Genomic DNA, 14,743 nt, shown 5'->3' with positions numbered 1-14,743 from the left:
ACTCTCTAAAGCTACGGAATTGTAAGGGAACATGAGTTGTGCAACCATGGTGTCTGTCTCCTGGTCTTCCCCTTCCCTGCTCAGAACCTATAGGACAATCCCAGTTAAATCTGGCAAAGAAACACGTATAATTGAATATAAAAGTTACTGGTTAGAAGCTCCTGAACATTTTTTGCTCCTTACCTACAGCTAAGGAAAAGCTAAAACTTAAAGCAGTGATATCTTCCTTTGATCTGCCAGCTGGCCGGTCATGCAAGTGGGCAAGACAAGTCTTTCCAGGCCAACAGATAGTAGTGGGACATGAAGATATGAAGGGGGTTGGGGCCATGAGAGGAAGCTGAATGAAGGCACCTGTGGGAGGGAGGACCTGGGTTACCTGGGATCAGGAACACAAGACAGTAGGAATGCAAAGGATGCAAAGCTTTTTAACACCACTTTCTGATAGAATCAGCTTATTTTAAAAGCCTGCAGTAGTAAACAGCAACAGTAGTAAAAAACAGTTTGAAAAATACACTTTAAGAGAGGCTAAAAACTTGTGTTTTTCCGTTTTCATATTGCTTGGGAGCAGTAACTATGAAATACATGCAGAAACTAAGCCATAGGAAAACTCATATCTGTTCTGCCAAAATGCTATTTTTTTTCTTTTAAACTACCTATTACTGGCCATGTTTTCCAAGCAGATTACTTCTGGCATCTCTAGCTGGAAGATGGACTTAGTGAAGTCTCCAAAACCAACTGCAAGTGGGTTGCAGGTGTGCAGTCAACAGAGCGAGCAGATAAATTCTCTCTTTAAATGATGGGGCATGATAAATTCTTTAGCTGCAGAAATGCCCTTACAATTCAGAGAAAACCACACAACCATAGAAAGCTACCATTTCAAAAGTAAACACTACTGTCAAACTTAGCCAAGAAGAATAAATCTCTGATGTCATGAAATCACTTCAACATTTCATTCAACTTACTTATTTTTTAACATGAACAATTTAGAATACTGTCAGTTGTGCTTTAAAATTTTTAAAACATAAATACTTCAGACATGCAAGAGAGGTATTTTTAAAATAGAGTTTAGTAAATCAAATATTATAAGATAACTTCAAAAAAAAAGCGATTATATTACAAGCTAGAGCTGTTAGTGTTAAATGAGTCATGCAATAGAGAATACTTAGTTGCTTCTGGGTCCTTCTAATTACACATGTATTTTCTGTGAACAAAGACTCAGATTTTACTCAGATTTAACACCCAAGCCTTAGGAATGCCATAGAAAGCGTGATCAGACTGAAAAAAAAGAGTACTCCAGTAAATCTAAAAGTTCTCCTGTGTTGATCTAGAATATGAAAACAAATCCTTAGTCTCTGAAATATTCTGCTTAAAGTCAAGGAAAGATATCACAATACTGAAGTAAAGAGCATTTTATACTTTTAAAAAAATTTCTAATTTTTATTTTACACTTTTTATTTTTATATTTTTATTTTTTTACTATCTATCAAGGCATTTTCATCATATTAGTTCAACAATGTTTCAGATCAGTTTCATTTTTTATTTGTGAAAATACTCAATTACCTACAAGGATGCTTTTCCTTATGACTTGAATTTCCTATTCAATATGACACAGCCATCATGACTGAAATAATTAAATAAGAAACAGCTTTAGGGTTTTTTTTATTTTGGACACATGTTTTTTAAACATGTCAAGAAGACAAACAATTACACAGTGTATATTTTATTTGACTCATGTTCTATCTGAAACAAAACTAGAACCAGAATAAGAACAGATTATCTAGATTGACTATAAAGTTTATAATAAAGTAAGGAACTACTAACATCTAGTTTATAATAAAATTTAGAACTGGTCAACTAGGCAGTTAGTAGCTCGGGCAATATACCTCAAGCATTCTAAAGAACAGTGTTTTTCCACCCAAAGTTGATGTGAGTAAGATCTGTTTTCAGACAAGTGGTGGATTTCTCCACAATATGCAAAAAAAAATATGATGAGTACATTTTTCGTGACCTACAATTTATCTGTATTTCTCATGCAAAGACTTTAAATTTTTGAAATGCAATGTGCTTTTGAAACGAATATTTATCTTATATAAACAAGGAAGAGAACTTAAGATGCATGATGCATGCTGTTCAAGACAAACTATGGAAAATCAGAGAAGGGTTTGGACAGTGTATTACACAGTCTTCTTAAACTTTTTATTCTGACAAAAATAATGAATATTATGCAAGATTACATTCTTGTCAATTTCTGAACAGACACCAGGTGTCAGCTATTAATATCACTCATTTAATTTCAAATTGCTTAACTGCCCTCTCTGCCCTCCTTAAAAATTACTACATGTGAATACATTCAGCAAGTATCACCAAGAAAAGAAAAGTAATTATTCAAACTTAACCTAAGTCAGCTGAGATTTTTAAAAAACATTAAGGTCTGTCAAAGCAGGATGTTAATCCAGTACTATATATTAATTTAACAGAATAAATTACTAGAATACACTCAGAATCGATTTTGCTACAGTATCTGAAATATGATAAGTACTATGCTGAAGAAGAATGTTTGACATCCTACTTACCCTGTTGTGGTATCATGCTAAGGCATCTTCTACCTGTTGTCTTGGTTTGAATCAAGGGCTATACATCTTTAATGTTCTAACAGTAACATTAGACACCATACCTGAACACAAAACCCCACATGTATGAGATTTAAAAAACTAGATTTGAAATGCAGAATGCCCCTATTCCTCAACAGATGCAATATAGTGACTTCATTTACCTGGCTTCACTGAGTGAAGCCTGATGCCCAGAAAGTCATCCAGAGAGCAATGATGATATGAAAAACTAGGACATGCAAGAGTTAAAAGAAAAATAATCTTTCTGCAGAGTTAAAAATAGAGTTTAATTACAGTTGTTCTGGTCTCACCTGCAGGAAAGCAGGTGTTGAGGTTAACCACCTAATTTTGTACAAACCCTCATTTTCCAGATTTGATACAAGAAAAATGCCAGTACGTAATGAGAGAACTTTCATTTAGAAAGCTACTGGAATAAAGCACTCTAATTAAGCAATAATTTACTTAGGTAGTTATTCTTCAAATGTAGTTAATTTAAAAGAGCATTATTTCAATGCTGCAGGTGGAAAGTATTCCAACTACTTACTCAGATAACTTTGGGCAAATGGAGAGTTCTGATTCAGGCTCAGATTACACTGTTAATCGAGCAAAACTTAAATAAACCATAAACACTCCAAACCCACCACTTAATTCTAGCCCACTTCCAAAAAAACTACTGTTGGCTTTTTCTTGGGACTGACAACATTTCTGATCACCCTCACAGTAAAGGATTTCTTCCTAATATTTAATCCAAACCTACTCTCAGTTTGAAGCCATTTGTCCTGTCACCATATGCTTTTGTAAACAGTCTTTCTTACAGGTTCCCTTCAGGCACTGCCTGCAATTAGGTCACCCTGAAGCCTTCTCTTCTCCAGACTGAACAATCCCAATTCCCTTAGCCTTTCCTCACAGGGGAGGTGGGTGCTCCATCCCTAGAGGGGACCACAGAGCTGGAGGCAGTACTCAAGGTGGGGTCACAGAGCTGCAGCCTGTGAGAGGTGTTTCTGGATGGTGTTGTGCATTTTAGCTCCAAGCTTAGCAGGGCTAAACTTAAGGATTGAGCTTTTAAATTACTGAAAATAAGTACTAAGGAAAATATTTCAGCGCTATAGAAGATTCACAGCATGCAGACATTCTGCCCAGTCTCAGTGCTCTAAAAGCCACTCCTACCATGGTAAGCAACTATGAGATTTGAAATAAAAACAAAGTGCAAACATAAATCTTTAACTGACCCCTCTCATTGCTGTAAAAGTGTTTTTCTTTACAGAGGTATAAATGAATCAAAACATTTCAAAAGACTTTGACAAAAACACTTGCAGGGAAGATTAGAAGAAGACAGTAATAGAAAACCCCCTACATTTTGGTAACCAAATGAAGAGGCTAACTCAAGACTTCTGAAATGAAATTTGAAGTTTGCTTATATATAAGGAGCATATTTTTTATTTACATTTTGGCAGAAGGAAGCATACAAAAGGATATCTTGCTCATCTGAACAATTACAAGTTGGTAAAAGATTAAAATATCCTTTATATTCCACTATATTATTTTCTCACTGAGGTGACATTTGCTTTCTTTTTTTCCTTTTTAAAGGACTTATTACAATTAATCATGCTATTATCAACAGCACTGCTATTTTCATCCACGTAGTTTCTAACACTGTACACTCTGGAGTTTCCTCCAATTAAAGCAAAATTACTGTCAAACTCAAAAATGTAAAGTACATGTTAATGTAAATATAGTTCCAAAAACTTTTACTTGACAGCATGTCTTGGGAATTACTGTTTTTCAAGTCCATAATGGTTTGAAACAGAAAGACCCAGGTCCTCCCTCCAAGTCCTTCCCCAGGTTGCATGGGACTTTGCTGGATGAAATTGCATGGAAAAAACCAAAAGAATAGAAGAAAAACTGACTGAAATGTAGTAGCATAACTTAATTCTTGCCCAGGAGGTAAGGAAACATGATAAAGGAAGCATTCCAAAGAAGCCGAAATCAGAATGTGAGTAAGCTACAGAAAAATTTAAAAATTTTTAATATAGAAAGACTGGAATGATTAGAGAACCCCACTGACAGAAAACCCATTTCACCTTTCTCTTTAGTTAAAGAACATTTCCTTCACCTTTACAGAAGGATTACAAGAGATATGCTACCAAATCAGCAGTACAAACACACACCTAATTTCTGAAATGGGATCCTACAAATATCTAGAGAAAACATATTAGAAATACTGAACTGCAATCTAGGATGGATTCACTGAATGGGACCAAGAACCCAGTCCACTTTTAGCTTGCTAGTATTTTCAAATACTAAAAGCAAGATACAAATCAATAACCTGCGGCTGTTTACCAATATCTTCAACACCGCTAAAAAATCCCTTTCCTAGTTCTTGGAAAAGCAAAGCTTTTCTGCATTAACAAAGACTGACACTTAATCTCCATTAAATCACTGTATTCCTAATGATCATGTGCTTTGTTTTGCAAACAAGCAATGGTCTCTTACAGGATACTCACTGAATGCAATTTACAAGCAGAATGAATAATATGCCAGATCTAAGTGTATAAGAAAGTCTGACATGGAAAAAATACTAATTCCAGTCAATTCCTTAAACTGTTTTTCTCAATAGAGTGCTCACAAATGTAGTGAGGTGTAGTTCTATTAGAATTGCATACTCAGCTCTGTTGATATGGCTGGTTTCCCCATATATACAAAATCCTGTGAACAACATTGGACATTTACAGGTATTACACCCTACATGTGAGACAACTGCAGCTGGGTACTATCTCTATTGCAGAGAAAATAAAACATGTAATGGCAAATATTATCTTTGTACCACGACACTGAAATATGCAGACAGGAGCTCTCTCGGTCAGGGGAAATCACAGATGTATGACAGACAAGAGCCAGGACCAGTCTTTGCCACAGGATGCCAGTTTTTCTTTTGAACACCCTCTTATTACTTAAGCTCTCATTTGGCATTTGCAATGGTCTGTGAGGAAATTATTCCTCCCACATTAAAGTAAAAGATCTTTAGCCACTCCTGGCAAGAACATGAGCTGGAATGCTAGAGAAAACAAACAAAAAAAGAATTTGACAGCTCTGTTGTACTGCTAAATGTATTCACTATCTTTTTGCAATCCTTTCAGTCCACTTATCTCTCCTCATCTCTTTACCATATTAAAATTAAGCAGTCATTTTGGGAACCAATACCTTTCAGCATTTATTCTCCATTTTTACATACTAGAGATACTGTATTAAAGTATCTCTTTGCCCATGCTAATCATGAGCATATGAGAGACAACACAGGCAGACCTCAGTCTCAATAGTATTAATAGTCTACCTGTCTTGCTCAAAAGCAAGAGCAAACCTCATCAAGAAACATAACTTGATATTTTTGACCCAATGAGTGAATGGATGTCAATCTCCTGTCACTACTGTTGCAATTGTATTTCAGCTTTTGTGAGCCATGGGTTCAAGTCAAATTAGAGGGAAAAAAAAAAGTCAGCTAGTCTCTTTGAGAGAGATTTAAGGCACAATAAATCCTCAGGCACCTACGTTTTTGCAGTAACATCCACAAACTGCCCGGGGCGGAAGTGAGCAGCATACAAAGGAGTACCTGCAGAAGAGGAGGAGAGACCATGTTCAACTTAGTGCTGAAATCCTCAAACCACTACCCAGTCATTATCCTCCAGGGTAGGTTACAGTCACAGGAAAGGAAACAGAACTTGTTATTTACATCTTATTTGTTCTTCTTTGTAAACCTCACTGACTGAAATAGATGCTTTGTATTTACTATTTAAGCACACTTCTTGGGATATAACCCAATTTCAGACTGGCAGGAAAGGTCAAGGCTTTACTCAGAAGATACAATGCCCTTCATACACTGACAAAGCCCGAAGTGCCTAATTAGTTAAGACTCATAATACATATGCTAAGCAAGAAAACAGAATATGCTGGCTGCACTTAGAACTACTAGTACTTCACAAGGTGGGGAGTTTTGTTTTTTTTTTTTTTATTAAACTAAAAAACCAAACAAACCACAACCCCCCCCCATTTATTATAAAAAATGGGATTTAAAAAAAAGGAAATTTTGCAACACTTCTTCTATGAAGACACAGTGTTTCCCTGTCTTTGGCAAAAGTACAGCTTCCTCCACTGGAGAATTGTCTACATGCTGACCTTTAGCAGAAACAGTGCTACTGTAGGTCAGTGACATCACTCACCTCACTGTAATTACACTAATTCCTTAAGTACCTGCAGTATCAAAATATTAATTTCTGATTTGCTTCATCTTCAGTGATTTTTTTTCATCCAAGTGCAAATATTCCTTCATTAGCAGCTTGAAAAAAGCCAACAAAGCAAAACTGTAAACTTAGTTCATTCTAAATGAACTTTAATCTGAAGATTCATGTGGCTGCATATTTCAGTTTGCAGTCTGTTATACATCCATTAAAAAAAATGAAATTTTAATTGCTTCATGTCTTTTCAATTGCTTCCATGCTTTCTCAAATCTGTATGAATGCAAACTGAAATTATGTAAATTTCTCCTAAGTCTCAAGCATAAAAACTTCTATATTATTTCATGTTATATTTACATAATCCACACATTTGAATAACTGCCAGCTGACACAAAATCACGCACATAAAGGATGTTATGTACAAAATACACACACTGCAAAACCAGTTTATCAAAAACTTGCAATTCTGCTTTATCTCAAGCTATTGCTTCCATTTTTCAGTTCAGACTTCCTCTTCATGTCAGATTTGATTTTTATCAGTTACTGCACTGTCTAAAATAGGTCTTGCAAAAAGCTCCATTAATGGCAACGAAGATGCAATATATTAGAATTTCTTACCCTATATAATTCTTCAGAAAATACCTGTAACTGCCAAAAACCACAAAACAAATGCAACCTAAACAGACTACCTAATAAAACCTCAGAAATGTTAAACTTTTTATTTGATCACCAAATTTCCAATACTGATTTTTAGTGACACTCTTTGCTATAAACATGATTTAGTGTGTTTTACTTTGCAAGCTGTAAAACAGAAAACGCAGCCTTCATCCTACTTTTGAATGCAGCAAGAAGAAACAAAACTCAAACTACTATTTCAGGGTCCTGAGAAACATTACCACAAAACTGTGTACCTCTCATAAGGATAAACACAGAGCTTCCTGTAACTGTATCCATATTTATGCCAAATAAGTCAAGGTTACAGACATTTACTTCTTAACTCAATGTTCAGAGTAAATCTGGATTGGATTTATTTTCTCATAGGTGGAAACATAGTATCCTGGAAAAAGCAAAAATCCTACATCTCATCAACCAAAAAGTAAAATCCATATTCTGATTTTCCCTATGCAAAAAGCTTGCTTGTGTGTAATGACAAAGAATTCAGCATTTTCTATAAAAAACAATGCTGAAATACACATCATAACTTCATTTAGGTCTACAAGTGGCAGATGCTAAATGACTATGCACATAATACTCAGTAGCTCAAAAAAATTACCTGGCTTAATTATGGCATCATCTGTTACATTAAATGTTGTAACTTTCTGCTTCCGTGGCACTCCAGCTTCTTTAAAAATTTCATGTGCAGACTCTGGTTTCTGCAACAAAAAGCAGCCATAAAAAAGAAGTCATCTTAAAATACCCAAGAATCAACCTAGCACAGAAAACTATTACAGACTGTCAACATCACTCGGAGAAACAGATATATCATACTAAAATTTCATCTTCAGGCTTGCATTTTATCTCTACATAAAGTTTATTTAAGAATAGATAAATGGCTGCCTTTTATTTTCTGTCAAGTAGTTACCCTACAGCTACCTAATATAAACGAGAGATATATGAGGATATAGAAAATCTGAAGAGGGAAACTAATCATTTAGAATGTAGATGACAGATGCTACTCTTTTTTTTCATGGCTTACAAGGAGTTTTGTAGTAATTTAGAAGTAGGTTCTCTTTTTCAAAGCTTCTGATGACTTAGTTCAACACCATGATAAATGTAATTTATTTAACTAACAAAACCATAGAAACAAGTTCTTGTCTTGCAGAAACTTCTAGAAATGCTTAAATTTCTGCAGAAGAAAATTTTGAGTCTCTGGGCAAAAAAAGAGAAATTACTAACAACAAATTTATGATCCACATATTTTTAAGATATAGCAAGTACACTCAGTGTCAAACCACTGCTGACCTACTAAAGCAGGGATTTTGCTTTCTGATGAGTTGACACATGATGAGTCTGACACATATTAAGGTACTTTAAATTATTCTCAGCTGTTTTAAGCAAGACATCTCACAGAACAGCAGACCACTGAGACAAAACCAAGCAACAGAAACAGTGATGCAGGGATTGTGGTCACAGGAAAAGAAAAAGATATGCAGCTGATTTTCCTTCAAATGATTTCTGGTAGAAAGCAATTTAAGCATCTAACAATACTGTCACACTTGGATAATCTCATCTCTGAGGTCTGTTTCTCAAAAGTCCTGTGCAGTTCCCTCTCTCTCAAAAATTATTTTGTGTATTTTAAGAGCAAGTAATGTGTACAACTTTAAAAATGTTACTTAGTGTATTTGAAAACAGTTTTGAAAATCTGCATGTTGCCCTTTCTTTTGTTTTTGAACATTTGTTGAAAAGTGTTAGAACAGTGGAAGTTTTATGAAGAATGAGGAAGCAAGATGATGAGGATCTCTGATTTAAAAAGAAAACCCAGAAATTCTATGTTTATGAATCTGTCTATGAGAGTGAAAAATGTTTCCCAAGAGACTTGTTAACTTGAGGTCACAGTACAAAATACTTCAACACCTTTAAAAAACCAGAATCAACTACATACAAAATCTCTCCTATGACCACAAATATTTGAGGGATCAGTGAGGAACCTGTATTAATCTGCAGAACTGTATGTGAGAATGAAAAATAAAGATATGGACTTCCTTCTAAGTGCCTGTATATCAATCCTTTATTTCCAGCTGTGTAAAACTGCTGCCTTAAGCTACAGCAAGGGGAGCTCTGTGCTCAGCATGGGTGGCTGGAAAGAGAAACCACAGCTGAAGAAGAGCACAGTGAAGTCAAAGGGTAAAATTCACTTGTATCTCAAGAGTCCTACTCTAGGCTGCAGCCTTGCACTGTTCTACTGTAACAGCACCTCCTCTTCAAACAGCCAAGTCAGAGATGCATTTTTACAAACAAAACACTTCAGTCTTTACAAACCCTTCCTAAAAAGCAATATTGAAGAGGGGAACACTGAGTGAATTCTCAGATGTTCCTTATTTTTAAAAAGGCCAACAATATTTTCCAGTATTATAGGAAAATGATCGATATGCCCTCACTTATAGGAAGCATGTAAAATATTTTTGACAAAAAAAAAAGTCTGAGCATTGACAGAACTTACTTTTGAGCCTAACTTTTCATTAAAAAAATCATGAAAAATCTGTTCATTTATAATAGAGTGAAATACATCAAGCTAAAAAGGAAAAATGAATCTTGTTAAAAATGCAACACTCCCTATTAGTTTTAAAGCAATTTGACACTCCAAAGAAATACAGGAAATTCTTTGTTAGAAAAATTACTGAAGGAATCTTTTGATTGAACTCATTAAAAACCAGTAGATGTGAGGAATCTGAGGAAGACAGATGTTCCTAGGAGGAATTAGCAAATGAGAAATTACTTATGCTAATACAAGACAGTATAATTTGGCTTTCTTTCATATCTCATTTCTGACACTTCTGAGAGAAAAGAAATACATAAGAAGGCAGATAAACATAGGAAAACAATGATCCAAACTTGTAGCTAAACCACAGAAATACATCACTTCTTAGTACCTTAACAAGTAAATCTGCACAGAATCAGCATGCCAAATTCTTCCTTAGGAATTATCTAGTTAATACAATGATGATGTCAAAAAATAATACAGAAATATTATTATTATTATTATTATTATTATTATTATTATTATTATTATTATTATTATTAATAATAATAATAATAATAATAATAATAATAATAATAATAATAATAATAATAATAATAGTACACAGTTCCGTTCAGGCCAGGACCTCACCAAAGACTGCTCAAAGAATATTTAATTAATTAATTTATTAAAATGGGTCTAACTTCAACAAAATTAATAGAAGCTAACTTGGGAAAAGTTATGCCCAAAGAAAGTCTTAAACATATTTCACACTACTAAAAAGTCCTTGAGTTGACTTTTTACGTAGTTCTGCTTTGAAGAATTTTTCACAGGAGCTGTTTAAAAAGAAGTTTTCTTTATACCTCCTTACTTCTGGCATATGTTTACTCTGACAACATACTGGATTTACTGGTAACATCATCTTAATGACAAGATCAACTCTATGAGCAAAATACAACTTGAAAACAGTATTCCCATGACTCTTGCATGTCTTAGACCAAAGTAATAGGAAATAAAAAACCACAGCTGTCATTTTTCCAGGAAAATGTCATACCTGGAAGGTAGAAATGAAGTGACAGAATAGACACCTGAAGAGTGCAAGCTGTGCTAGTCAAACATGGCATAAACCAACTGAATAAATGAATGGTACTTTGAAGTATAAGCCTGTTCAAAATCAGCAGAATATACTAAAGAAACCAACAGATCTATCAAATGAAAAAAGGCCCTTCTTCTCTTACCTCCACTAAAGGAGAAACAAGTACACAGAATAATTCTGAGGCCCTGGAACAACTATCTGTTTGAAAAATGGAAACCTATGCCCAAAAAAAGCAACAATCATGAACTAAGATAATCTGCTTAATAGTCACGAACCCTGGGATTTTTTACTTGCCCAAATCAGACAAATGAGTGTTAGGATATTGCAAGAATTAAAAAAATTATATTTTACAGAAATAATGCAACAGAGAAACATCCTTTGAGGGAATGCTTTGTTCCAGCTTGATCTATAACTCATCCTGGGGAATGATGGATGAGTTATAGATCAAGCTGGAACAAATGAATGAATGATGAATGGGGAACAGCTCTGCCAGACAACCTCAGCCACTAGAGATATCTTGGAATTTCACATCAAGCAACTGGGATGTCTAAACAAGGGAGTAGCTTTGATATGGCTTTGGATGAGTTACAATCATGAAGCCATCTTCTTGAAAAGTAATGTCTTAAAGTTACTTATCAGCAGAATTATAGGCAAACTAAACCATGTCAACAGACCTGGGGAAAAACTGAACTATAGCTAAAAAGACAGTACAGAAGAGTAAGCTAGAGCACTGAGTTGTAAACAGCTGATGGAGCTGAGTACATTTACAACAGGCTCCTGAAGTGTATTAGTATTAGTAAACAAGTGAAGTATCTTGCAGTCCTCATCTCAACTGCATGCCCACAGACACGAAGAACACATATTTCTCCACTGCTAGTGGTCCTTTGAATACTTTCACCAGCATGGGACACTGCACATCAAAGCAAATCCTAAACCCACAGCTCTCCTAGAAAATTAAGTGGTAAAACTTTCAAGAAGTTCTTCTTGCTATTCTCTTCACCAAGAATTCACACTTGCTTTAGGAAACTACAAAGGTGAATGTGACAAAAGATCAATTAAAAAACTTACTTGTATGCCAAGAAATCTTTCAGAGAAGTCTACTTATGCTACTTTTGTATTGTAATCACAACAGAAACAACTATTCCAACAGTGACACCCGAAGTGCTTCACTTACAGAAAAAGGAGATACATTTTTGCCTCCAACAAGCAGCTTAGCTGTTTTTCCACCTGACTCTTCTTTTGAAACATATCTTAAAACATGGCAATCTTGGACCTAGAGAAAAGAAAGTGTTCATCTGAGCATAAGCAGATGTGCATACATTAAGACAACAAAACACAGAAGTCAGTCTCTGTTTTCATAACAGAAGATATAGTCTAAAAGTAAGACAGTGTGCTGTATTTTTACCACTGACATTGCTTTTCCAATGAACCGAAGGCTTATTTCAGAAAAAAAAAAAATAGTAGAATGCAAACTAATTTCATAAATGTTCCAGAAATTATAATCACCTTTTTCACACAAGATCTGCAAAATCCCTATTGTAAGCATTGAAAGCACACAGTAAGAGGCCCCATTTTAGACTCCTGCTGTTTTGCCCTGTAAACCTGGTGGCCTTCACAGCAGTGGCTCCTCTTGCGACAGCAACCAGTCAGCAAAATGCTTCATCCCAAGAGCAGCTGCCAGAGAATATGAAGAAGCAGCTTCAGGGCTACAAAGGCTCAGAAACCAAGGTGAAACTAATCTCAACATGCTCACGGGTGGAAAAATAAAAGAAGTGAAGTGGGATAGTTAACCCCAGCTTTGTTGCATCACCTAGGTAACACCACTCACAGCTCTGCAGCATTTGAATAGTGGAGGCAGCAAGGCAGAGCACTCCTAGAAAGTATGGATAAATATAAACAGAATGGGCGTGGTGTACTATACAGGAGTGTAAGAAATCTTCACTTTCTTTCAGGATTTCCCACTCTGTACAAGTAGTAAGTTTCACTTTTCCTTGAAACAGCTGGTTTACAAACTGAATAGAGTACAGGAGATTAAATTCCCCATGGTTTATTTCACCTTAAGTAGTGTGACAGCACGTTTTTCTCCTGATTTGGTCCATATTGGCATCATTCCTAGTTTTACTGCAACAACACCAACTCTGATGGAATCTGTAGATCAAAACAGAACATGGATGCACATTCACACTTAATAATTGAAACAGTTCATCTAATAATCTGCAAAGTTCCATTAACTCTGATCTTTCCTAAGGAGGTGAAGGAGAGAAAGCACCCCTAAATCCTTGCAGGTAGGCTGGAGGTTTTAACCCCACCAGCAGTAAAGTTCTATCTCTTTCAGTTGTGTTTGATAGAAAATGCAACCACTTTTGGTTCGTTTTTCTTTTCTAAAATACAATGCCCATGTATTAGAGCTAAACTAACTGTTGAAAAGTTTGCTGTAGGAGGTTCTTCCCACCCCAGTCTTTGCAATGGGAACCTGTCAAATGCCACACAAATGATGCGACCCTTTTGAAAGCTCAAAAACTTAATTCTGTATTCTAGTCCAACAGAAACTGTAATCACAGATCAGAAGTGGGGCATATTATATTTCACTTTTCCTTCAGAGCCCAGCAATATTAACAAAAACATTTTCAAGTTCATACACTTTATCTTTTAACGAGACTTTTTGGACAAATTTTATCTTCTTGTTGTACAGCAGTGGGATGGGCCAAGGGCTGGACTAAAAACTATCTTTAAGAACTAAAAGTTCTTTAAAGGTTCTTAACATCTTGTCATATTTTAAATGCTTTTTAGAGAACTGATGTATTACATTTACGTATCTACCAGGAGATTTATTGAGTGATTGATGTGAAAGCCAAAAGGAGAATACTTCACAAGACACAATCCTGATGTTACTGAAGGCAACAACACAACAACAGTATTAATTTCAGCATGAACAGGTATTTCAGAAGAGAGACTTTCTCACCTGGTGTCCACTTATTCAGTGGCCATGGCTCATCTTTCAGAGGGCACAGCTTGCTGGCTGTCTGAGCTTTGTACTCCTCTGCAGTTATCTTCTTGAGGAACTCCACATTCTCTTCAGAAAGATGCTCGTGCCACCATGTTGAACTGTTGATGTGTCTGACTACAAAGCCCAGCTGACCCCTTTCCAGAGGTGGGAAAAGGTTTTGAGTGTCTTATCAGTACAAAAAGTGTCTCATAACATGTATGTTACATCTAATTTATAAAACACCTGATTATCTGTCATTTGACTAAGTATTCTGAATTATACCAAAGGGGAGCAAGCACCAACCAACCACTCTTTTTAAGATAAAAAACCCCAGCTAGATCCATGAACAAAGAGATTACAGTAGGTACTGTTTACCTTAATATTAGCAAGACTTTTTAAAACAATCTCTTGTGGCATCCTTCTATCCAAGATGGGATGTTATGGCATGGATGGGTGGGCCATCAGCTGAGCAAAAACCTGGCTGGATTGTCAGCTGAAGGAGTCACAGCTGATAGTTTGGACTCTACTAGAAGGCCAGTTACAAGCAGAGCTCCCCAGGAGTCTATTCAGGAACCTGTTCTGTTCAATATCTTTTTCAGTGGCCTCTGAGAGGGGAAGAGTGCACTGTTCTTAAGTTTGAAGGGA

General features: G+C 35.6%; 1 protein-coding gene across 1 annotated transcript in view; it reads right to left on the bottom strand.

Annotated features, from left to right (window-relative positions):
* Nucleotides 1–14,743, bottom strand: part of MRPL3 (mitochondrial ribosomal protein L3) — a 28,468-nt gene that overhangs the window by 12,316 nt on the left and 1,409 nt on the right. The window contains exons 2-6 of the mRNA XM_084221686.1: nucleotides 14,075–14,253; nucleotides 13,169–13,260; nucleotides 12,287–12,385; nucleotides 8,112–8,211; nucleotides 6,156–6,216 (exon numbers count right to left, since the gene is read on the bottom strand). Of these exons, the coding sequence (XP_084077812.1) occupies nucleotides 6,156–6,216; nucleotides 8,112–8,211; nucleotides 12,287–12,385; nucleotides 13,169–13,260; nucleotides 14,075–14,253 (531 nt within the window). The remainder of the gene's footprint in view (nucleotides 1–6,155; nucleotides 6,217–8,111; nucleotides 8,212–12,286; nucleotides 12,386–13,168; nucleotides 13,261–14,074; nucleotides 14,254–14,743) is intronic.

Source organism: Fringilla coelebs (assembly GCF_963513975.1).
Source record: "Fringilla coelebs genome assembly, chromosome: 1".
NCBI lineage: Eukaryota > Metazoa > Chordata > Aves > Passeriformes > Fringillidae > Fringilla > Fringilla coelebs.
This window is presented reverse-complemented; position numbering and strand designations above follow the sequence as displayed.